Source organism: Enoplosus armatus, chromosome 18 (assembly GCF_043641665.1).
Source record: "Enoplosus armatus isolate fEnoArm2 chromosome 18, fEnoArm2.hap1, whole genome shotgun sequence".
In the NCBI taxonomy this organism is placed as follows: domain Eukaryota; kingdom Metazoa; phylum Chordata; class Actinopteri; order Centrarchiformes; family Enoplosidae; genus Enoplosus; species Enoplosus armatus.
This window is the reverse complement of record NC_092197.1, coordinates 8,977,404-9,004,360: the sequence shown is the minus strand read 5'-3', so window position 1 is coordinate 9,004,360 and position 26,957 is coordinate 8,977,404. Positions and strand designations below refer to the sequence as shown.

At 40.7% G+C, this 26,957-nt stretch overlaps 1 protein-coding gene across 1 annotated transcript in view; it reads left to right on the top strand.

The window, feature by feature from the left end:
• pappaa (pregnancy-associated plasma protein A, pappalysin 1a) overlaps positions 1-20,205 on the top strand; it is an 81,191-nt gene extending 60,986 nt beyond the window's left edge. The window contains exons 15-22 of the mRNA XM_070924703.1: positions 1,036-1,219; positions 1,522-1,723; positions 1,912-2,146; positions 2,866-3,013; positions 3,375-3,490; positions 7,002-7,073; positions 8,315-8,413; positions 19,979-20,205. Coding sequence (XP_070780804.1) covers positions 1,036-1,219; positions 1,522-1,723; positions 1,912-2,146; positions 2,866-3,013; positions 3,375-3,490; positions 7,002-7,073; positions 8,315-8,413; positions 19,979-20,083 — 1,161 coding nt within the window. The 3' untranslated portion in view covers positions 20,084-20,205. The remainder of the gene's footprint in view (positions 1-1,035; positions 1,220-1,521; positions 1,724-1,911; positions 2,147-2,865; positions 3,014-3,374; positions 3,491-7,001; positions 7,074-8,314; positions 8,414-19,978) is intronic.
• Positions 20,206-26,957: the final 6,752 nt, after the last annotated feature.

The window sequence follows — 26,957 nt, the reverse complement described above, 5'->3', positions numbered from 1 at the left end:
CATAGTAGAGTGGTGTTACCACTGTTGGGTTTGATTCCTGGCCTGAGTCAGTTTCTTGCGGATTTTTCATGTTCTCCCCATGTGTGGATTTCCTCTGGGTTCTCCAGTTTCCTCCCACATTCCAACAACATGTAAGGGCCCAGTTGCACAGGATGCACTCTGTAGGCTTTAAAATGTGAGACAGTCTGCCTTGATTTTGAGAAGGTTGCACAGGAAGAAGCACTGGAGAAGTAGTTTTTTTCTGTTGACAGGCAACTGCATGGTTGATTACTGTCAATCACTAAGCCATGCAGTGTAGTTAATGACCTTAGCTAACTTAAAGAAATGCAATCATGGCACTGATTTGTCTGCAAAGCTGGTGTGCTTTATTTTACGTGTGTGCCAAAGCCACCTACCTACTTTTTCCTCCATTGTAATTGTTTCCCACCTAACAGCAAAATGTATTGATTGATTGCATTACTTGAATATCATTTTTGTTGGATGTAAAAGTCATATGTCAAAATGTCAACTTTTGAGTGAATGTAACCGCTTTCTGAGTATCATTATTACCCAGAAACTCAGAAAAAATGATATATTAGAAAAGGTTGGCATTCCAGTTGTGGAAGATTCCCTCTCTGTGTGTGTTTCTCATAAGTTGTCACACTTCCACCAAAGTCAATCTGTTTTGTGTTAGGGCTGATTGTGCAGTTGTTGGATATCAGTTGTCTGAGTGGCATGACTTGACCTTACAAATGCTATCAGCAGTTACTTGAGCCTGTGAGGCTCACTGACAGACAGTAAACTAAGCCTGATCAAGCTTTGTTAGGTTACACACTGATTAGAGACTTGTTGGAGTGAGTGCTGAATTGCTGTAGTCAATTTTAGTGAGGTAAACATTTATAGGATGTGTGTGGGACATCAATCTGTTATATCAATGCGCAAATGAATGCTCGTGTCATACTTACATAATACGTCTCATACTACTTCAGAATAGGTCTGTGATCCATGTATCTGTCTCTATCTGACACTCACTTGATATCTTCCCTTATTTTCCAGTCGGACTCTTCGGTGACTATAACCTGTGCAAATGGGAAGTGGAACAAACAGGTGTCATGTGAACCTGTGGACTGTGGTCTGCCAGACAAATACCATGTTCATCCTGCCCATTTCAGCTTCCCTGAGGGCACTACCTACGGCAAGAAGAGCACCTTTCAGTGTCGAGAACCTGCCCAGCTCGTAGGTGAGATTCATAGTGGAGGATGCACACATGCAGATACATATTTTCAGGCCGTTATCTTACATACAGATTGTAATAATTTAAAGTCAGGGGTACAGGATTCTTTAATTATCTTATTCATTTTCGTTTCAGTCACTTAATCGTCAATTTGTCATTATTCTTTCAACAACTGCACATGTCTGTAGTCTATTTTTACACATTTTCATCCGTTTCTTTTCTATTTGTTTATTTTAATGTTTCAAATTCACGGACCAATGCTGAATTTTCTTTGTTTTCATCTATCCCTTTCTCCTTTCTCTCCTCAGGTACAAACAACACTCTTACTTGCCTAGAAGACGGTCTGTGGTCCTTTCCGGAGGCTCTTTGCGAGCTTCGCTGCCCGGCCCCTCCTCCTGTACCCAATGCTGTGCTGCAGACCAAGCGCTGCAACGACACAGGCCTCAAAGTGGGCACGCTCTGCAAGTACAAGTGCAAACCAGGCTACCATGTCACCAACAAACCTAAGAGGTAAAGAAAGAAATAGAAACGGTTGCTGTTGATTTATTTGCTTCTTCATCAGAAAATGTTTCCAATTAAAAGTAAGGCCTGGAATCAGTTCAATTTAAAGACTACAACCTTTAACCTATATGTATCAACCTCACAAAAGTTACACAAAACTCACAAGTCTAAATGTTAATCGTCCCCTTTCCCTTTAGGCGTGCATTTAAGCGCCAGTGCACAGAGGATGGCAGCTGGCTAGAGGGGGCATGCGAGCCAGTGACTTGTGACCCCCCACCTCCCATCTTCCATGGCTCCTATCACTGTACCGACGGCTTCCGCTTTGACAGCGTCTGCAGACTCAACTGCTCTGATCCTGCCGGTAATACTGCTATCGCCGCCACAGGAGGCTCTGCCCATACGGTGAGGCTGCTGCACGCTCCATGCAAGCAGGTCTGTCCATCTCTTCCCTCTCTTTCTATTCTTGCTTTATCTATATGTTTGTCCTCCTTTCGTCATGTGTATACAAAGTAGACATTCTCTCTTTTCCTCCTTTCTTTGCATCCTTACTGTTTCAAAATCAAAACAAATACTGTATAATCCATTAGAAGCATTTGTATTTTTTCGATATTTAGCATCCAGACCCTCCACAATACAGTATTAGTCATGTTTGTTCAAATATTGTTTGTTTAAAAATCACTACAGATACATTATTGTAAACATACTCTTATTTAATACCATATATGTATAACATACTCATGATAGCTGATAAGATGCAGAATTATCGAGTAAAAAAAACATCTTTCCCCTAATACACTCACTATCCTCGCCGTCTTTTATCTGATACTTCTTATACTCCCCTCACTGTCTGAACGCTTGTCTCTCACTGTCTGTCTCTCCCTCCCGTCTCCCTTAGCCCTACTCAATTTGACGCCATGCTAATTAGATTGCTATTGATTTCCAGAATAGTCCTGCTGCCACAGACTTTTGAAATGTATACACCTTTTAATCTGTTCTGCCTCTCAGGCATTGTGGGTTGGATGCCTGATAAAAATTGGATTGTATTTCCCCTTTTGCAATGGGATGCCATCTCAATGTCCTTGGCCTGCTAGTGTTTGCGTGTTGATGTGTGTGTATAATTGTTTGTCAGTCAATATATGTGTTATTTTCAGGGCGCGGGGTCCAATGTGATCCGCTGTAGGAAGGATGGAAACTGGACAGGGTCGTTCCGCCTCTGCCCACACAGCAAAGGCCAGTGTTCTTTACCTCAAAACCTCCATTATAGTCTACAGTACTCATGCAAGCGAGGACACGGCATAGGTCTGTATGCACTCATTTACCTTTTTATAATAACAATTCAGTTTTCTTACTGCTGATGTCATCTTTCATTGTTCATGTTACTCACAGCTTTTGTGTGCTGCTATTCTTCATTTTTTGCATTACTCATTCCTTTTCAGCTTGTAATTTGTTCTTAATGAGAGTCAACAAAATGTCTAAACCACAGTTGTGTAACCTAGCACTTTGAATATCACACACTAACATAATCATTTGAAAGTGAAAGGGGGAAAGGGGAAAGGATATGTCATTTGAAATGTCTTTGATCTAGGCTTGGTTTGTGCATATATTCATTGGTTTCGTTTTTCTGTTTCTCTCTTGCTCTCTCACACACACACACACACAGGTGAGGAGTGTGAGCTGACGTGCAGAGAGAGTAACAACGACGTGGTGATCCTCCCTAGCAACATGACGGTAGAAAGGGTGCTTAAAGAGTACTGGAGGAACCCGCACAAAGTCAAGGTAAGTTTGTATGTATGTGTTTGTGTCCACCTCACAGCTCTGACAGACGCACTTCACAAAGTTCTGTGATCCACAACTCTCCTGTAAGGAATTTCACATATAGTGTCAACATCCTGGCTCTATTGCCCACAATGCAAAATGCCAGCTTGTGCCTGTCTTTTGTGCCCAATGCCTCGCAAATATTTGTCTTAGGAGCATGGCAACCCTTAAAACATTTTTATTCTATTTTGGATTGGAAGTGTGAATACATACTGCTGCCCTCTTGCATCCCTGTCCTCAATATGACATTTCAACTACCTTTGTGTAGAAATAAAATGCTGCAAAGCATCTTTGGGAATTAAGTGTCCCCACACTGACAAACAAGTAATTGTGCCATTTGTTGCAATTCAAAACAAAGCAAAGCAAAAACACCTTCTGCAGAATTCTTGTGAAGCATGGGGCCCCCACTACCACTGTTGGAAAACCTTATCAAATGGCTAGTCATCAGTAAACACAGTCATTTTCTGAAATACACCTATGACGCTCACTAGTTAATGACCTAATCTGCCTCGCAGCTACCAACTGTACTGATGAAGTACTGTTTGCTTAAAGTGGCAGATAGAAAAACACAGGGGTTAGAGGTTATGGTGGGGCAGGGAATTAAACACAGAACTGTACACCTTGTCCCTGTGGGAGTGCCACTCACACACATGAGTGCCCCCCTCTCCCCCCGCCATGGTGTCATTTGGGATTTTTATGAAGCTTGTGGGTGGGGTCAAGTGTAGGGCTATGGTGTGTATATGTGTGTCTGTATTAAGTAAAGAGTACTGACTGCACCTACTCTTCTAATTTTACGCTCCCCATTTAACTTTGATTAATGTCAATGACATGCAATTTGTTTTAAGTGTTTTTGTCAGCTTAATGTCCTTTTAGCTGTAGAGTACAACAAGAAAGATCTTAAATAGCATCAAGTTTTGTAATGAGAGAAGGAGAAAAGAGAAGCCACAGCCGAGTAAAGGAACACATTGTATTTCTCACTGTATTTTTTTCCTACAACTCCTTTTGTTTTTGTTTCAGTCACACTGAGTCAGCAGCTTTTTGTGGTGGATGTCGGGAGAGAAGGGTGGCTTGGGCCACGTGGACATGAAATGAAATGTTTCTCATGGATTTGTGTAATTGATATGATTTGTGCTCAGTGGTAATTTGAGACCCGAGGCTATGCTGTTGGGGGCAGTGGATAGCATAAGAGAAGTCTGAGAAGTGAGGGTGGTGGGGTGAGGGTTTCAGAGGGATGAGGGATTCAGATGTGCACGAGGGTTAGGAGGTTGGAGAAGGAAGAGGTTTTGCTGGTATTGCGCACTTTAGCATGTGCCATGTTTTCATTTTTTTCTAAAAAACATACACACACACACACACACACACACGCACAAGCACATAAGCTACACCTTTTCTAATAGTAATAAAAATGATTACAAACTTACCTTATGGCAAAATGTGGTCATTTGTAGGACGTTACATTTGCAATTTCACTAATGTCAAAGTCTAAGGGATCCTTTATGTTCCACCTTGAGAATGTTGCCAATTTAATTCTAGCCTCATAAAAAAATAGATGCAACAGGCAATGCAATAAATACCCAAGGGCTAAGCAGAACACACGCATATGGCTGAGATATAAGATACAAGAAACGCACAGGGATGTCACGAAATGGTATTAAGAAACAAGAACAGGAAGAGGTTGCTGTGGTGGAAAAAGAAATCAATCATGACAATGGCTAGCAGTTGTAGTAACAGTATGAGTGTAGTAAGGAGGAACAGACATACTTTTAAGCTCCCCTTTAGGAATCTGAAAGAGAATTCATGTCCCCAAATCCACTTCCTAGTTCTACTTTGCTGAGTTGGAGGTTAGCGTTGCCCACCTTAATAAGTAATTTTGATTTATTGCCTTTAAACTAGTTGTGTTTCGGTTCTTAGTGTGACCCACTTAGAATTCTCTCCTGCTTCCCTACCTCCACCTCCTCCTCTTCTTTTTCCTGTCCCTCTATCTCTAACGATTCTGCGCCCCCAGCACCCTCCTCCCCCTTTATCAGCAAAATTACCCTGTCGGGCTTGCTGTGGAATTAGTCATTTTCTACATGACATGACCTCGTCTGTGGTGGCGCTGAGATAGGGATCTATTTTTATGTGGTATCAGCGCCCCAGGGAGGCTTCAGAGGGTGAGGATCCTATACGTAGTGAGGGGTGAGGCCAGGCCACGATCATGGATTATCATGATTTACGGCCTTGCTGAGAGAGGAAAAAAAGAGTGAGAGAGAGAGAGAGAAAATGAGAGAGAGGGGGCGAGGAGTTTCTGGGTGACATCATCATAGCAGAGCACGGGAAAGAGAGAATAAAAGTACAGTAGTTGCAAAATGTTTGACCTCTAAGACAAAATAATGTGCTTCATCTTCTAACATATAGGAACTAACCATCGCAGCCCTCACCACTGAACACACGTGTACACACACCACAGACGGGCCTGCATTCTGCTGTGCAGTACTACATCGCAGTAGTACAACAATTACTCCCGCGGCTCTCAGTTGTCCTCAGATGCTATGTTGTTCTTTCTCTCCACCTTCAACCCCCCATCTTTCTTTTGTTGCATTGATTTGCTGACAGCACTGAAATGAAAAATACCTTAGTTTGCAGCAACAAAAGAAAAGCACGTCAACTTTGTGAGATATTGGGACACAGGGGGTCTGAGAAATGGACCATCTGAGGTCAGCTAGTCCTTTGCTGTGGATGGCACTTTTGATCATGAACACTACTATCCACGTCTGGGGTCACACTTATGCTGTAAACAAAACCCTTCTCCGCCTGCTGGCTGGAGTACAGTAGACTCATATATACAACCGCCCCTACGCCTCACACACAGACTATATGGGGACATAGTTACATAGCACAGACCCATCCAGAGTCATGTGGACATGTGCATTTTCATGTACCTGCAGTATATGCCTACATGAATGCACATTTTATATCTGCCCACCTCCCCTGAGCACAAATGTTTTCTGTTGCATTTCAATGAAGAGCACAGTGGGAGAACAGGATGGGATTCCACACATTCTGCAAAGATATTTGAGAACATAGTGCTCTTTATCTCTATGTCTCTCTCTCTCTGTTGTTCTCAGCTCTTTGCCCTCCTGGGGCCATGACTTAGTTATGAAAAATTTTCTCAAGTGGTATCTTGTCAAAATCAACTTCTTCAGCTTTGTTCTGAGGTGGAAAAAGGTCAGTGTAAATCAAAGATGGATTCATAACAAAAGCCTCCATGTGTAGCACATGAGCCCTTTTGATAATGTTTCACTGTGTTAGGTGTGTGTGTGGCTTGAAAGTGCCTTGTGAATTTAGTCAGAGTAATGTGGACTGAAATGCAGGTAAAAAGAACACAGTCTTGGCAAAGCAAATACTGCACACAAGGGAAATGACCCAAACAATAACCCAAACCATTGAAAGCACCAGTATTTCTCACCTCAAGCTTTGTCTTATATTTCAGAGCATAATCTGTACAATGGGCCTGAAATGGTATCCACACCCAGAATTGCTCCACTGCATCAAAGGATGTGAGGTAAGGGTTCCACCTGAGTTACACTTATTTTTTTGTGTTTGTGGAGTAATAGTCTCATCATCATCATACAATACTTTCCTACTTCATTCCACATTCCTTGACCCCAAACAGAGGGATGAGACATTTGCCTGATCTAATATGTTGCTGGATTTGAGTATAGACACTTGTACAGTAGTGGCCAATATTACAGTATGTTCCACTTTCATGGTGAATATATATATTCATTCAAATAACACAGAACATACACATGGACATGCTTGTCTGTGCACATAGAAATGACCCCCATCACGCAAAGAAACAGTTACCTATTTAACCTAATACCTACTTACACAAATGAATCTCAGGCTGAATAACCTCCAAATGTAGTTTTATCACATTTTATTGGCTGTGTTTGGCCAATGGATTGGCAGATGCTGGACAGGTAAAACACTCACACTAACCTGTACTGTAGGTGAAGACTGAATCTCTTGTCAGAATATTTGGATTTACAGGTCTAAACATTCTTCCAGTTAGGGCTGCGATTGGTGGCTACTTTTTTCTACAGGCTAGCAGATATGGGGGCTTAAAAATACAGTAGTGTTTCAACACACTGGCAAGTGATTGTCCACATGGAGGGTTTTTTTCTGATGCCAGTCGCTGAGGACAACCACCTGCACAGGGTTCGCAGGTGGTAGTCAGCCACTTCAACATGCTGTTGCTTAATCGGTATCAGGTATCAGACTAATTGATGTGGCTCACTGACACTTATCAACTTACTGTAATCTGATGTAATTACTGATTTATTACCTCTTACTAAAAATGGTGCACTCACATGTGAATACAACATCTGAAAGAGTTCCACTTCACTTAATAGAAGAACGATATCATTTACTCAGTTTAGGCCAGTTGGATAACCTGATTGGTAACCCAAGAAGAGAGGGCGGGGCCAACCCAATAAATCATCTTATTGAAGTGTTTTGTGCAGTGAATAGTTTATGGTATCCTCGGGCTGATTTACGGGTCAGGCCCACTAACGGCTGAAAAAGTTACATTGAAAGATGAGGGAAATCTAATGTATCAGATTCATCAGCAAATTTGTCCAGAGACCTCTAAAAGGCACTGAAATGCTCAAGAGAAAACTACCACTAGAACAAAAGACTCCTACAGTAATTGATCTTTTCACCACTATCAACCAGTTTAAAAGGGTGTGCTTTCCTTGCCCTGTGTTGTTTTCTAATTGATGCGCTCTCTCTCTGGTTTAGCCATTCATGGGGGACAACTACTGTGATGCGGTCAACAACAGAGCCTTCTGCAACTATGACGGAGGAGACTGCTGCCAATCCACTGTCAAGACCAAGAAGGTTAGTGGCATGCTTGTACCTCAGAATAAACCTCACCCTTCAGACAAAGATGATGTTGGATTTGGTCCTGGTCACACTGATCAACAGTCAGTGTTTGTTCCCCAACTCTGGAGTCACACATAGCTTAGGAATAAATCCCACCTCCCACATGTGAGCGTTTCTTTCCTTTTCCCCGTGCCTAACCCACTTAGACTTCTTTACCTTCCTACTTCCATGCATCCAGTGGAGGTTGCATGTTTCCATTATCAAGCTTTGACATTTATATTTATGAATGATCATGTCTACCTACACACGGTAAGTATAATGGAATAATGGAAACCACAACTGAATATACTGTTGAAGACTGCTGTATTTCACCTCTTGGAACATCTCTAAAGAGATTCTTCCTTCCTTTGCCTTGTGTCCAACCTTAGATAACTGGTAGACAGATTACTGATTCCACATCCAAGAGAGGGGGAGCTTTCAGACTTCATCAGTCTTTGTTTTTCCATGGTATTCCCAATGTGTAAACGTCTATATTTGTCTTTGTGTGTCTGTATTCATGTGAACTACCCAAAATGTGGGTAGTAATTTTAAACTTCGGTATTACAGACAGTAAAGGTCATGACGATAAGAACTTAATAATTTACTTGTTCCTCTTTTGATTAATAACAACTATATATATATTTTTTTTAATCCGTCAACATTCAATCAGCTGTGTTGTATTTCAGCATTAAGCTGAAGCATGACAAAAAGTTTGGTCATAACTCTCTTAATTCGGGGAGGTGCTTTGTCTGGCTCATTCCAGCTGCCAGCTGCTGGCAAGGGATCTGATTGGAAGTGTATTGTAGCTTCTGAGCTGCAGCATCTGCTTCTCTGGCCTGGCCCGTTTCTATGAATCTGGCGAGGGATTTTAGTTGTACTCCTGGCATATCCATCTGTATGTCTGGCTGGATTTATATTGCAGTCTATGTGTCTCACTGGCTGTGTCAGTGTGTCTGACTGGAGAGCCTCTTCATTTCCTCTTTGGGGAAAAAGGACATACAAGGGAAATCTCGCCATCTTCCAGTACAATCAAAGTTCCTGTGATTGCTTCCGGTCCACCTTCACGCAAATGTTCACGCATGTTTTGGGTCCTTAGTCATGAGGACAGAAATAATCATGTTTCTTTCAGAGACAGCTTCTTTGATGTTTATTATTTGTTCCTTATTTAAACCTTGGCAATGGAGTGACCAAGGCATGGCCACTAGAGGAATAAGGTTTTCAAACAGCTCTGTGGCATCATTTTTAATTATTCACATCCACATTGTTTTCCTCAAGGTTCAATATCAGTGAGAAGCACCCAAGAATACCTTCTAATACCCTAGAGGAGAGGTGGCATAACATCATGCACTTGAATAAATAGTTTTAAGTCCAACTGAAATTAAAGTTTTCAATAAATTTTTCGTATGTCTCTTACAGCAGAAATGTCTGCTCTGATGGCTCCTTTGAGAAAAAATCAGAAACCAAAAGGGAGAAATTGAAATTGTTTTATATTATATTTTTTTGGTTTCGTGATAGCCCCCTAGTTTTGCATTAAATCAACAGCCAATAAAATCTTGCATAAAGTAGTAACCTCAGCGTTCTCATAGGCAGAGCAGACGGTCACACTGAGCCACAGACTCTGAACAACAACCCCTTAGCTTCCCTGCTAAGTTCTCCTTCTTATCTAACTTACAAACATGAACAGATGTCTTGTCCTGCACATCCTGCACCTTAGTTTGTTGAACAAGCCAGCGAAATATTCATCAGGGTAAAGTTCATTGCTAACGTTGGTCTGCTGGATTGCTAATTAGCTGCTCAGCTGCAGCACATTAAACAGCATGTAAACGACCTGCAAGTGTCACTTCTGTCCAGTTAGATGCTGCTGTGGTCCTTACTCTTCAATACCACGAACATCACGCTGTCTGCCCATGACATGTAGGCTATAGTGCAAGTTTGTTTACTTTGTCTCTCGTTCCCTATGGTATAACACCGGCACTCTGGTAGCCTGACAGCTGTTGTCAATCAAACACGGACACGCCCATCCAACTGGCTGAGACAAAAAGGAGCATTTCCCAGAAACCTCTTTACTTGTTTTTAATACTATAAAACCATTAACAATACATTTAATAATATACATTTACACATTGACATTGTCTTTGACTACAAAAAGGGATGACTAAATGTGATTTCAGTTGGACTTTAATCAAGTATAATCACAAAGGACTAGCTAGGAGCGTTAAGATAGAGACATTAACACCCCATGTCTGTGTTTTGTGTAGTGTATTCATACAGGATTAAAATAATTTAAAAATATTGCCCACCAGCCTATAGTGCCTTTTTAAGTGGCTAGCCAGTGCTTTGATAGTTGATTTGTATATGGGTTAGCAGAGAAATAATGTAAAACAAAAAACAAAATTTAATCTTCAACCTTCGAAACTGTTCTAAAGCTTCTAATCACTAAATTTGCACCCATGAATCCCATCTTTCCCCAGTTTCGACTATAGCCTGCATTATTCCGGGCCAGTGTGTTTTAGATATATGTAATACACAAAAATAAGACAATACACAAAAAATACAATATTACTCCTGTGCAAGTGCATCTCACTCAATCCATCAACATCCACCATGTGTCTGGTAATTTGACTGGTCATTTACAGTGCAAGTAAGTTATGGACCAGGCAGATTTGTGCAAGATTAAGATCACTGAGACTTTTGCAGTTACCACAACTTACCACTGGCTAAATTAGTTCTGGGCAAATTGGGTTTAAGAGGCCAAACATCAACTCTTCATATATTTGATTATGGTTATGAATGTACATAACCAACCTTTGGCTAGAAAGAGGTCCAGAGTTCCATGATTTGTTTTGGTCCTTTCTTCATAACTTCATTATCAGATGTAAGGTATTGTAACCAAAGTATAATAACAGCAGGAAAGTCGGTGAGCAGCCCGCTGGGAAGTGACCTCACTCCTGAAGTGGTTTTGCTGTTGTTGATTGACGCTATCTCATCTCTACATCATCTGGCCCTAATCCAGTGCAGGGGCTCAGACAGAACTTGCATAACTCACTTTTGCTGACAGACCCCAATGGCAAGATAGACTTCTTTAAATTACTGCAGCAATGAGAGGTTGAGCTGGGCCAGAGGACAGCAGGCCACGGGCCTTGTTAGAGTTAGGATTTGTTATGTTATACGTCAAAGGGGGGCATGGTCAGTTTAACACCTAATGCTTGGTGTCAATTAAAAAATCTATAGTTTAAAAATGAAATTCCTTGACATTTCCACTTCCCAAAAAGGGATTAAGATCTATCATTGGCAGCCAGACACAATGTAAGAGCCACAGACTTTATACAGCGACCCAGATTAGCTTTCCTTCTCATCACCTTATTGGTCTCCCTTTTATCTAACTTATAAACATGAACACATGTCTTGTCCTGCACCTTATTTTTTTATTTTTTTTATTTTGTCTCTTCTTCACCTGCCGCGGCTAAGTCTGCCAACTGCTGTCAATCAAACCCGGACATATCCCTCCCTTTTTTCTTCCTTTTGATAATGAAAAACTGTTGACAATAAATTTAAAAAACATGTTGACATTATTTTTTACTGCATTAAGGGATGACTAAATGTAATTTCAGATGGACTTTAATCCTTCTAGAGGAATCTGGTCCAGGTTTACTGCTGCTGTATATCCAAGCCAAGGATGCTACATGCCGATGGTCAATAGTAGTGTCTGCAAAACAGGTGTTACCAGTTCACTGAAATAATCACTACATGCAAGTGGAGGATCAAATTACCCACTTGTACCAAATCCTGTCACACCAGTGAAGATGGATTGGGTGAAGAGCAGTTCCATTCCAACTACTGAAACATTGTTATTTTCAGTGGGCTGCTACAGCATAATACAGTAAGTGGATTGATTACCTGAGCTCAGGAACTCCAGGTTGCTCGTCCAAATTCTACTTGAAGGCATTTTGCCCTGGCATTGTTTGAAGAAAACAGTCTGGCTAGTGTTTTCCACTTGTAGATCCCCCTGGAAACTATTTGGAAAGATACGAAAAATTGCTCTGAAATAACCAATCATAAGTTAATTTATCAACTGCCAGGAGCAAGAAGGTTACTGTGGGTGAGAAAGAAAAAGGAAACACTAAGGAATGAAGCTGATGTGGAATTGATATGGGAACAGAGGAAAGCCAGATGTTTGATATAATCCCTTTAGTTTGTTGCCTAATTGATGCTGCTTGCTTGCATGCACATGTTGCTTAATGCCTTGGCTAATATAAAAATACCTTATTTGCATGAAACTCAAATTAACCTGAATGTCCGTTATATATATTTTTTTCCACATTTAAATTTCCTCTGTATTTATTATCTTTTAGGTAGGCATTTGGACTTAGTTGTTTATTCCTCTTGGGCAAAGCTTATCCTCTCAGTCATCCCTATTTGATCAACGCAGTCAAAACAGAAACAGGGTATTTTGCACCTGATTCTGATTTTCCCCAAACTAAACACATGCATGGCAGGCGATCAAGGACGGAAATGCATAAAAATCTCTGAAAACAAAATGACACAATATATGACAAAAGGAATCTGTAACTCATTTCTGACAGTCTCTCTCCTCTAAGTTGCTGAATAACACACTTGCTGGGTGACAAAGAGAAATCAATGCTCTTCTCCAGACCACAAGTGAAGACTTTGTCCCAGCTAGTTTAATTGTTCCTGAACACAGATTTTGTTGTTACAAATTCTGTTGTCTGTATAAAATAGATTTATGGAACGTGCAAATTCAGTTATTTGTGGGTTTGGATTGCATTTATTTAATTTTGGAAATGGAACTATGTATTTGTGACTTTTTGAGATTTACATTTTCAGTAGGAACGAATGGCATTATAAAGAGACATGTTTCTGTTATTAAGCCACCCTTATTGATGTAAATGGGATGGACAAAATAATAGAAACATCTTCCAGAATTGTCCATAATATTTGAAATCCTGTTTATCCGATGACAATTGTACCCCCGTTCTAAATATGTGTTTGCCTCATGTCTTTGTCCATCTGTCCCTTTTTTCCCTTGGAGGTTGGCTGTCCTCGAACAGCTCGATTCAGCTGCATATTGCTGGAACATGCACAGAGTATCCTGCTTCAAACAGAAACATCTGTCTGTATAACGCAATACAATTCAACAGCACCACAAATGTCCTCATCCAAAATGACCATACAGTTGAATCAACTCCTCTCTAAAACTGTTTCAATAAAAGCTTCTTCCACCCCTGTACACAGCTTAACTGTATCTCAGTCACACTCTGCTGTAGTCCATAACACATACATGTATTACAAATACAAATATTCTCATATATACACAGTCTCACACACCCAGAACTACAGGTGTTACTTTTTGTGACTTTGGACATCATGTCTCACCATGGTGTATAGAGACAGGCCTGTGCAAGATGAATTAAAAACACATATGTACCAACTCTCTCCTTCTGTCCCTCTCATTCACTGTCTCCTACTCATTCACTTTCAGATACTCATTCACATTCTCCTTTTCTCACGCTCACTCACAGTCTCTCTCTGTCACACACACACACACACACACACACACACACACACACACACACACACACATACAGACCATGAACAGACACACTAGCCACCAGTTGTACTTGTATGCACAAGAGGTCTGGTGACTCAGTGAGAATCTAGCACAGTGCTGATGTCCCCAGTGTGTTGTGACACAGCACATGAGAACAATGATATGACCCCTTCCATACAACCACACACACACACACACACACACACACACACACACACACACACACACACACACCGACACACCTGTTATTTGTTTGTTTGCCAAAACCTTTTACATTTACTATTTCCCTCTGATCTTTGGAAATGCAATAAAGAGAGACGATCAGGACAAAATAAAATGTTATTCTCCCTCATCATTACCTTAGTCATATACCTGTTTGTCCTTTCAGACGTTGCAAAGAGTCCAAAGGTTTAAAAAAAAAAAAAAAATCCTCATCTGCCTCACTTGTTTACTCTGTGACCTAAAACCAAATGTTCATAACATTATTGTCTTCAGTCCACTGATGGAGGAGATATAACACACTGATGAAAACATCTGTTCACCCCTCCTTGGCAGAAGATGCTTAACTGACTTCTTTACAGCAGTTGCATGATTGTTTATTATTGTGTTTCCCAACATCAAACGCCATGTTCTCAAATCTGAAATGATTCAACAGTTCAATGTGAAAAATCCTAATTTTTGGAATGGAATAAAATTTCTTCCAGATACAACAATTGAGCAATTTCTGCTCTTTCCAAGCCAGCTTAAATGCTATTATAGGAATTAGGTTATCAGCTATTTTTTTTTCCCCAGATCCCTCCTGCTTCGTCTTGCCTTTTTTCTTGTCAACTCAGAGTTTCATCCTGATCAGAGGAGGAAAAAGAGAAAAAGGAGCAATATTGTGAAAAGCAATGGAACTCGGCTGCTCTTTACTTTTACTCCCCTTCCCAGCATATGCTTCTCTCGTCTTTTATTTTGGTAGAGATTTGTGTATTAAGGAGTTCTGGATGACTTGCTGTGTATTATTCCACCCCAGGAGCTTTGAAGGTGCAAGGACTGGCTGCACGTAAGGTCACCACAGGATCTCCCCTTAATAGTTGCAAGCTGTTGGCTGGATTTGGAGGGGCAGGGAGGAGAGGAGGCAAGGGTATGGAGTATGCCTTTCTGAGGGTTGCCTGCGCATTACCCTTTTTGTAGGTCCCCCTTCCCCCCCGACTCCCCCTAGTTTGGAAGGAATTCCTTTCTTGGATGCTGGAAGCAGCACGCAGAGGGCAACGATTATATAGTTATACAGCTTGGCCTCTCTAAAACAACTTTTTCTAAATGTGCCTGTAGGTTTTTCTGTCTGCGTTGGTGGTGGGGTCTTGGGTAAGTGCTGAGATCCCTCCCAGTCCCTCAACCCTGTTTACAGCTCTCGGTCTGGCACAAGTATGCTCATTACGTAACTTCCTATGTGTCACGATTGATGTTTGTGTCTAAGCTGATGGTCCGTGATAGTCACCATAGCCACAGCTGACCACTTATCCTCTCGGTTTCTGTTGGTCATTCACGTAGACAAAGCCCTTTCAAAACAACATAGCAAATGACACTTTCTCTCAGTTTTTGGATGTTAAAATTTACATTTAACTACCTATATAATCCACACAAATCAAATTTCTAACAGACCATTTTTGGGAGCTATTACAGATTTTTATAGATGGTATATAGTTTCTTTCTCTAATTTTCCAAATATTCACATACCTTGATGCCAAAAGCACATGCCATCAACAGCTCTTTATTTTTTAAATGTCTGAGTGCAGCTAAGTTGACTTTATTTCCTGTTGCGGAGGCTCTGCCAGGGCAGTTAAAGGTGAGGAAGGGACTGAGGCACAGATAGGAGCAGGAACCCACACATACAGTAGCAGGATTTCTTGGTCACGGCCTTGCCTTGCCTCTCTCTTTTTGTCAAGCCACTGCAATGCAATGTTTATGGCAAATCATTAAATAAGCAGCAGCATGCCATAGCTTCCTTTATTCCAAACTTTTCTGTGTGTATTTGGGTGAGTGGGGGCTGAAGGGGCAAAATGCATCTGAGTGGGAGAGGAGGGAAGGATAATGTGGAGGGAGGAGCAGGGCTTTTCTACACAGCTGAGCAAAGGCAATTACACACCGGGGGGGACACACTCCCCACAGTTTTTAGGAGTTTTGGCTGTTTGTTGATGCCAAGTGCTTGCACTTATTTTGCCAAACTCAGTTATGTGTTATTTTGCTCTTAAGTTGCTCTTTCTCCTTCGTAATCTTAAAACTCTCTCTTCTTGCTAAGTTTCTTTCTGCATCTCTTATTTACACATCTGTTTAACTTTTGTGTATTCAATAAATATTCTTTCCTCGAAGACTATATGCTTTTGTCAGATGTCACACTCAATGGTTCCAGTGTTGATTTTTTTTATTAACAAAAATAAGTTGCACTGTATTCCCAAAAATGTTTCCTAATATATTTAAGAAATAAGACAAAAATGTTGCTGGTTATAATTCACTCTAATATTAACTGTTACTTGCTAATGAACAGTGTGTTATGCATCCCTAGGTCAGCCAGTTCCCCTTTCCCCTGGCCTGTGCCCCTTACACACCTTCTTGCCTTTAAGCACAGGCTGACTGCACACACAGAAATGAGAGGAACTCTGTGTTATTTTGACCTGTTCCTGAGATGGAAGGATGGGGCTCTGACAAGGTCTGCGTTCTTCAGAAGGTCTTTCATGTTGCTGTTAGTGGGTGTCCTCCCCCAGCTCTCCTCCAGCCCTGGGACATGGGGCAGCATGAGGGCCCCCAGGCCCACAAGGCCAGCCAGTCCCATTTCCCAGCCACCCTGAGAGAACCTCAAGTCAAGGCCAGATGTGGCAGCTGGCCCAGCCACCCTGGAGGTCAAGGTCAAAGGAAACCATGTCAAATTTGCCACCCACCATCATTTTTGAGATAGAGAGATAAACAGAAGTGGCCTTGGAGGGGAAGTGAGGTGGGAGGGGGAGTGGGGATATGTGCTGCAAGAGAGAGGAGTAATAAAACAAGGTACAGTAGGGAAGAAACTCTAAAGGAGACAAGGTGAAAGTGTGAAACTGAGAGATAGTGTAATTAAACTGACAAAGAGTCAGGTGGGAGCGGGGAGCCCCGTGTTCTTGGCTTCAAAATGCCACAGAGGAAACTCTGCTCATGCGGTTGACAGCTGTTTCTGAAGTGTGTCCGGCCCTGGGCTTGTAAAGTCGTCATGTGTAGGCCTCATTTTCTCAGAGGAGTCTGGGCACTGCCCACCTGGCCCTCACATTAGGAACACCCCCCCACACAAACAACCTATTTTATACCACATTTCAAAGGGGAGCCTGCGTCACTGCTCCTAAGTGACTAGCATGCTCCCCCATGTCATTCCACAGACCTGCTGTCTGCAAATCCCCGACTCTCACAAACTATTGGTGGTGTTTCCTGTGTGTTGCATTTACCACCAGCTATAACATTTTACATTTTAGGCATTTACTTTACACGGCTATCCAAAGCAAAATGTGAGACTAATTTCATCATGTACTTTTAGCACAACTAAAAGAAAGTGGTAAGAAGAGCTCATTATTTAAGTTTAAAAAAAGAAGAAGAAAGAAAATCAGATTTTAAAAAATCTGATTATAAATAGATACATACTGTTTTCAACACAGCACTCTGTAGTTAAACCATTCATTTTTTAGACAGGAAGGAAGGTGAGCTGCAGATTAGGAAACAGTATCTCTCCCCATTTTTATCTTCACTTTCTATTATTGGAGATTTTCTGAGCTGAGGAACTTGTTTAATGGTGGTCAGAATCTTGTAGTGGGAAGCACAACAGCCTTCAGGCACATGGGAACTTTAATCAAAATCAGTTTAGAGGGATCTGCTCCCTTTAAGAAATGAGTGTATTTTTCTGTGAAAAATCAGTAAAAAACGAAAACAATTAGCCTTAGTGGTAAGCAACAGGTTTCCACTCACAATGGGGTTTCCATTAATATTTAGCATAACAAGATGAATTTGGATTTACTTCTTAGTCAGTCACTCAGGAAGTGAGTCAGCTTCAAAGTCCCAAACTTTGATGTTGATGGTGTGCAATATAATGGACACTATTGTTATGAATGCATCTTTTAGTAAATGGGAAATTCTAATTTCTTAATCCTTCTTTGCTAAAGCATTTAGTAATTACCTGACTAACCCTCCCAGATAGTATTAGCTCATGATGCAATTTGTTTGATGGCATTACAGTAGTAGTCTGGGTAATTACTGTATACAGCAACTCCATATTCAGATAATAGCGCTATGACCCTCCCCTGGAAACAACTCCTCCCTCCTCCATCCTAATAGCATTGAACAAATAGCGTTCTTTGGCATGAGGTGCATTGTCATCTAAGTATCTGTGTTGGTTACAGTGGCCAGTATTGTTGTTACATTTACATTGTATACAGAGATCCCTTGTGAAAAAAGGCAATACCACTCAGCCCTAACAAGGACAAGCGACACCGGTCACAGGCCCCCACAGATTGATCTGATAAGCCACCAGGACACAAATGCAGACATACCCTTGGTCTGCAGCTTGCCTTCCATGACTTGGACCACATGTGTTCCTTGTTTGGCCTGGAGAAGGGGGACACATTTTGTGTACCCAAACAGCTGAAGCAGGCCCCCCCGAGATGCAAGCAGACCAGGCAGCAGCAGCTGGTGCTGGTGACGCATTGCCAGCGTTATCCAGTGACGTCAAACACCGGGGGCAATGGCCACTGATCTTCCGGTTCTATTTTCACCTACAGTATTTCACTTTAACATGAGACTATCAGAGAAACTGGGATATCAATTTCTCTGATATTCTGAGATTGAGATATATTATGGCCAAATAAATATATTTATATATAAATACCAAAAATACCAAAAAGTTTCCTACTGGGGCTTCAAGTAGATTTACGGTCTTCAGGAAAATAAAACATGGGCTTTTTCACACTGCATGACAGTGTCACATACATATATAACATATATGACAAGAATTGTCGCTTCTCATTGGGTGTCCATTATTTTCTTCTGACTGCACACTTCCAACGCCATTTTTTCTTCTTTTGTTGTTCTAAATTGATGCGACAGTATTGAACTGTTACAATAGCAACACCATGGAGGCTTCAGCGCCTAACAGCTTAGTTCTGAGTTTAGGTACATTTTGTTCACAGAGTTTGTGTACCCATTACAAAATGGGCTAATGAGAACCACGCCAATTTAATTTCAAACCTGTTTGATATTTGCAAGAATCTGGTCTACATCAACTGTGACGAGAGCGAAAGAGAGTGAGCTAGCTTGTGTGTGTATGTGGGGGGGAGAGAAATGGGGAAGGCTAGGTGATGTGCATGTCCACTAGGGATATTATATAATAACAAATATAGTAAAACAGCCAGATAAAATACATCAAATTGAAGACATAAAAAAAAGGCAGTTTGTTCCATTGAGACAACTAATCGAGCGGTTTGCCTCAAGGATTTTTCTTTGCCTCAAGAAAAAACAACATGACATTTTTATGTTCATGTGACAAAGGCTTCTAGCTGCCATAGTCATTATGACGGGAGCAAAGGAAAAAGTCAAGTGATGTTATTATAGACAGGCAAAGAGAGGAAGTCGGGATGGATGGATGGGTCAACAAAACCTTGGACTTTAACGAGGGAGACCGCTGTTCATTACCCGTTTCCAGTCGACAGTCAACCTTTGTTTTTTAAATCATGACCACGACCTAACCTTAACCATGTTGTTATAACCATGACAACAAAGGTCCCCAAACCTTAACAAAGTAGTTATTTTAACCGGAGCCATGACCTTTCCTTAACCCTAACCAAATTGTTTTTGTGCTTAAACCTAGCCATAACTTAACCATAGCAGTGTAAGATCAGAAAAGTGATTGCTGTGCCATTGGGTTGTAGAGTTACAGGCTAGTACACTTTATGAATGTGAGTATCTTTTTCTTTCCCACCCAGGTGATTCCATTCCCCATGTCTTGTGACATCCGGGATGAGTGCTCCTGTCGGGATCCCAATGCTATTGAGAACAGAAAGGATGAACATGTCCATTCCCTGGGGTGACCAACCTGAGCAGGGACCTCTGTTCCCAGGACCCTTGCTCCAACACAACACAGCCAGAGCGGCCGAGGCAGACCCCTCCTTCATCCTCCTCTCGGCCTCCAATTTCCTGCACATGCTGCTTAACAGGCATACCTCTCCATCCATACTGCAACCCCAACCAGCTGAAATGCCTCCGCCTACACATCACAGAAAGATCTAGAATAGAGGATGGGACTCATGAGACGCCACAGAAAACTTCATTTCTCAGCTAAAAAGGAAAGTAACCCTGCAATATCATCATAAAAAAACATATATAGCAAGGAGATTCAAACAAAAAAACCTAAACAAAAACATAACCAAGCCTAGGTAGCATGCCTTTTGTTCAGTTTTGTGCTGGCTTCAGTGTCTATTTTAGTGACCTTGCTCTACAATCATGTGATTGAACCAAAGGTAAATCAAAATGTGCAAGTGGGGGGTTGTGTTGATGTCGGCTCTGTGTTTTGCAAATATGAAGGAAATCAAGACAAATGTTAAAAATAATCCTCAGACACTTTGAAGGCATGTTAAACACCTTTTTGGAGGGGCCAGAAGTTTGTGCTATCATTCCTGGTTTCAAACTGGTCAGACATTCTGTATCTCTATGTCCTTTTCAGTGTGTTTCTTCATAGGCACATCAGAGGCTATGGAGGTTATTCCTAGCTTGGTGGGGAATGAGACAGCCATATTGTTTCAAGCCACAGATTCAACTCAAAAGCCAAAATAAAATGCACAAACACACACACACAAAATGTTAAGTAATTGTTGACCAACCACAGACACATTTTCCTAAGACAATTTTATACTTAGCAAAATCCTGAATGCATAATTAAATCATTTTTAGCATGGCTTCTGCTACTGTGTTTGCTGCTACTTGCCATCTCACGTCATAATATCTAATAGGGTTGGACAGCTTTGTCTGCCTTGCTGCTTACAGTACCTCTTTATAGCATTCATTCACGCTTGCATGTTAGTCCATAATACTTTCAGAGGATACATGTTGATAACACCACACATGAAATGCACTAAGAACTTTAAAAAAAAAAACCCAGAACCTCACTTGTCGTCCCCATTTAACCCAACTGCCCAAGAAAAATACTACATACATTGACCACGACTTAAAGAATGTCATCGATAACACCTCACTTCGGGTTGGGGTGATTTTAGTTTCAGTTTGAACTCCTCCCTCACGGCGCTTGATAAGAACTCTGTTACCTCAAGCACTGATTCAAAAAGTTTAAACTGAAAATAAAATGATCACAGCCCTGTTCAGAATGTAGTCAATGCTTGTCAGGAGTCTGTGGCTTTTTTGATCGCACAGTACTGCACAGCACAGTCACACAAGAGTACAGAAATAAAGGGCTGGATATAGGCCATGGCTCTTGGTGAGAATGAGTATAGGTGGAAGGAGACCACATCTGACACACACACACACACACACACACACACACACACACACACACACACAAACGCATACACACATATCTCTCATTCTCTCCCCTCCAAGTAGTATTGGACTCTCAGCTGTAGCTCTGCAGGCAACAATGTTGTACATGAAAATGACATTTGGATGTATATGTCAACACAGCATTTGCAGTCACAATATGATCAAAGGTCCCTAAGATTGTCTGCTGGGTCTAGTGTTTAATTAATTAAACCGTTACGTTTGTCTCTGCAGTAAAAAGTGCACTTGGTTGCTCTGATCAGCACTTTTCAGTATTGTGAACTTGGGTGAACTTGGCAGGGCCCCCACCAATTAACTTCTTTAGATTATATAGCTGCTACAATAGCTTTGTATTTTGTTACCCTTCATTCCAGACACATATACACTAGTTTTTCCTCATGCACATTTGATAATGAAGGCTGCTTGGCGTATTGGTCCAAATTCTGCTGCTCTTATTTGGCTGCAACCATAGTCATGGTTACAATCGGCATGATTATGGCTTTTCATTTCATTTGGGCCAATGGCACAGTCCCTCTGACTCATATTAGGCCACATCATTCTCATAAATCATTATACACAACAGGCTGTACAAGTGGCGATATAAGACCAATTTCATGTCATTTTAAAACCAATGTTAGCGAAGAACTAAGACAATACCACAACATGCAGAGAATGTGAGAAGGTATTATTTTCCACCAAATTTAAAGAAAGAAAAAAATCAAAAATATCATGTAAATATAACTATATGTTCTTGATGGACAGGAGCGTTGAAAAATGTTTTTAGGTTTTTTGTTTTCGTTTTCATGTATTTCATTTTTACAAAATGTCATATTTAATCAGTGTTTGTATTATTGACCTCAGTTACTGCACTTTTTAGTTTCCATGTAAGAAGAAAACGTATATATCTTTCAAAAATGTTTAGAAGCTGCTATTGTCAGAATGGTGATCTGAAACAAACTGTATGATATTCGGTCGTTTGACTCCCTGTGTTGCTATTAGCTTTCCTGTCATTAGTGTTTTATTTGTATCTGGCCATGCATACTCCTCTCCAACCTAAACTGACTTTGCATTTGATGTTATCAATGAAGTAGGGAGGTATTGTCTCTATGAACCATATATCCATCCACCCATCATCCATAAAAAGCCCCCAAATCCCCCCAAAATAGGGTACACATCAACATATTACATTTAGAAATATCGTCACATACTTAAGGTCTAGCTAGACTGCAAATTTGTTTGTTTTTGCCCTGATGTGTGTGTGTAAAACATCATCTTAGGTTAAAAGGTGTACATTTTGGCAGAGAAACCAAGAGATGTCAGAGGGGAAGGAAAAGCTTAAATGAAAAAAGGGACTCTTGAGAGACTTTGTAACTTTTATGAAATATGAAACTTTGTAAGGATGTTATAAAGGCTACATCAAAGATTGCATTTAACACTTTATATGAAGAATTATATAGCCCTGGTAAAAAAAAAAAAAAGACTTGTATTATGTTGATATTATCAAATTATATGTAATATTAGTACTCAAGATACTGCTGCTTTACTTAGAACTGTTACCGGTGGGGAGAGACTGACCTGCAATCACTACACTATGCCAATGACATGCAGTACTGTGGTTCATCATCTGCCATTGAGGTCACTGGAAAGCCATTCTAGCAGTTTGAATGGATGAATCCAACATCTGTCATTGGATCCTTCCCTTCATTCTATAAAAACATAACCTGTCGTTGCTTCCACATACTTTGACTAACTTAGAAAATATCCTCTTCAACAATTACTTGTATCATTGGTCAATGTCTGGATACCAAAACAGCTGATCATTATTACTATCAGAGAGGCTACAGAATGTGACTGCATGTCAACTTGAAAAATTATATTGTTAATATTGGAGAAGGTACCCATAAGCCATAGATAACCAAGATTTTCATGGAAGGAAGTATAAGATTACACATTGGATGAGGACATCGCCTCTCTACTGTAGTCATCACAGGATCCCTTGCTGTACCTCATGCCTGTAATGTTTGCTGCTTCTATATTTTTGGTATTTTAGTGACATTTTTGCGTCTCATAACAATGGTGTAAATAGTAGAACTATTTATTGAGAGTGTTATACTTTTTTAAGTTATATTTAATGTCCATGTAAGTTATTTTTTACATTGTTCTTATAAACAAAAACATTATCGGTTGTAAGTCAAAACTGTCATTTTGTCTCTGTCGTCACACTTTTGTTGTGATTATTGCTGTCAAGCATTGATCAGACATACAGTACACTTCAGGCCCACAACCACACAAGAACTTGTCTCATTGGTCATTAAGTGTAGATGGACACTGCTTGCATCCAATGAGGATTCACCACATGTTCAAATGTTACTGAGTGCAGTGTATCTTTTGTTTTTTTCATTTAAAACAAGAATGTAATGTTTCTTTTCTTTGCTTTTTTTTAAATGCACACATTAACCATACGTACAAGGAGTTGTGAAAAGAGAACCAAGTATATAATGGTCAAGTACATAAATCCATAATATAGCAAATAATGTTTTGAGAGACTCGTGTAAGGCACAAGGAATATATTGTATGTACACAGCCAGCTGAGGGCAGGAGAAAATGGAAATGGCAAGTGGCAAAGAGAGGGATCAAAAAGGAAGGGAGAAGATGACTGGAGGTCAGAAGGCAGCCGATGGTGCCCCAGATTAGAGTGTTCTTGGATGGGGGAAAAGCAGAAGGTGGGCAGGGAGAGAGGTAGGGATGGGTGGGCTGCTTTTCCTGGCCTGTCTAGCTATTTGTCCAGGTGTGAAAATGTGTACTCACAGAGGCTGCCCCTGGGCCAGGGGTGGCCAGCGCTGACTGGCAACAAGCCGAGGCCAATGAGTCAGAGTTTCTCCTGGGGGTGGCAGCCGTCCCTCTCTGGGACTCCCACCACCCCTTCCCTCACCCCTCCTACCTCCACCTCCCCACGCCTCGACACACTGCCTCATCTGTCACTGTCAGGTATGCCTGCACGGGGCTGCCAGGGTCAAGCTGGCCCTGTGAAAATGAGAGAGGATGTTTGCCCAGCTTACAGAGCCCTTTGAAGTCAGGCTGAAGGAACACAGTTCTTCTCACCTAGAGCCTGTGCTTATCACATAATATGATTTGTATAGCAGTCTTTTTTTTGACAGGCTTTGATACCTCTCCACATTTTCCACCAACAGTCGCTCCTTTGTTTCTAATTTAACACCGGGTTGTTGTATTGCTTGTCTAAAAATGGCAGAAACTTTGTAGTGTCTAACCCATTACAAAGTGATGAGGAGTGTAAGGAAGAGCGTCTGAAGCCCTAATATTTTTGCTCAGATAATTGTGGAGAAAAATACTGATGTGCCATCTTGTTGTAAGACATTTTCTTTGTGTATTGTAACACATGAAGTACCTCTCACAGGCCTCTGGTTATAGAATGGTCCACTTATGTCTGTTTCCTAATCCCTCAATAAATAAAAAAGGTGAATTGTCCTTTTTTTCTAAGTGGGAAGTACAAAAAAATGTATTTACATATTATGTGGATATCTAGTGGTATTACTGCGATGTTTCGTACCCGATTGCTCAACAAATATATTTTAAGATGTAAATAATAATATTATATGATGATTGTATTTGCAAACCATGTACTAACTGTTTGGGAGTAGCTCTTGGATTGATTTTTATCATAACTATTATACAAAGAGATGAACCGTGAATATGTTGTGCATTGTGTCAAAGTATCACCTGCAAGACAGAAAAAAAAGGAAAAAAAAAGAAGACCTGTGATGCTTTACCACACCACTCGCTGTCAGCATTTATTTGTTCATAATGGCTTAGTACAAGCACTGTTGTCAGTTGTCTAAACCATGAATTTATCCATTGAGTCATTAACTATTTATTTGTTCAAGATGAATAAAAAGCATAGTGGTCATTTCTGGGTGTTGATCCTCATAATCAAACTTGACTGATCTTTGTTATGCATTGAGAAGTTCATTTCAAATTTTGTCTGAGTTGACTGGCACCAACCAAACAGCTTGCATTTCTCTTCACTCCATACTGTATATTGTTGAGTCTTATCCCAATGCCTTTGTGTTTGCTGAGAATTTCACCAACACTGTAAAGGTAGCCATCAGACTCAGTAGTCCCTCCCTCCCTCTGATGGCCTCCTCTCTCTTTGGTTCTTACACAGTATGCACTTTTTCAGGCACATATACAACAGATTGGACTTTTATGTTTCAGTTGATGTTTCTCTCTGTTTTCACAGTTGCAATTATATATATTTTTGGTGCTCTGGTACATGGCAAAACATGTCTGATGTGTACTATATTTTCATAAGGAAGAGTCATAAAGATGAGTATCATGTTCATTTTGCTGTCATTTATTGTGTAGAAATAAAACACTGGTTAAAGTGAACATACGCTGGAGGAGTGTGGTCGGTTCTTTGAAAGACTGTTTTTTTTCATCACTGCTGAAAACATCCTGCAAAAGTGTGTCCAGTTTCATTTTGGAGCTGCTTTATATTGTATTTTTAACTCTTGTGTGCCTCCAAAGAGCGTCTTTCTTCTGGAAGTCATTCAGGTACCAAAGTTCCATATTGAGCTCTTTCAAAATAAAAAAAGTGCTGAGGTAGTTATAAAAGAGGAACTCATTCTTTAAGCCTTCATTGATACATTGGCATCGAAATGTGAGTGCTGTTCCTGGCACACCAATGACGTTAATGGCCTAATTTGTGAGAATGAACATCAAGCTACTGATTTTTAAAGTGCAGTTAATGTTGCATGACTGGAAAGAAACTGGATCTGAGCTTAAAGGAATAGTTTGTTGAGGGAGATGGAAAAAGAAAATGCTTCCCAGCAGCTCACATGCAGAGAGGCATAGCCACCTTCAGTTAATGATATAAATTAGAGTAATTCATAGGGGATAGCTGTCTGTTAGTTCAGTGACTGATTTCCCCCCTTTCCAGCTAAATGTAAATATTTTTCAGCTGGATCATGTGGTCAATTGGGCAGAACCTGGGAAACAACAGCGTTGCATTGTTTCCTAAAATTGCTAAAAAAAAAAAAAAAGTTAAAATCTGATTACAGTTATTTTCATCTGAGACTCATTTTGCCATTTTGCCCATCATGCTAACTAATTCTGATCCAAATATTGTTGTGATATTGTGCAATTTCACTGTAGTGGTTTGTACCCTGGGGGCTTCTCTCCACTGAGGTCTGTGCAGGACATGAGTCATGTGCAACACATCAGCTGATCAAGTTTGACCTCTTAACAAGACAGATCATTGAAGTCAACACCACATTATTCTCTATGCTGCTATATGTTGATGTTGACTGAGCTGCGTACTTCTCCTACCTACAGGTTTCAGTTTATTAATCAAACTCAAATAGATGATGAAAACATGTTAAAGTCAAACTATTGAAC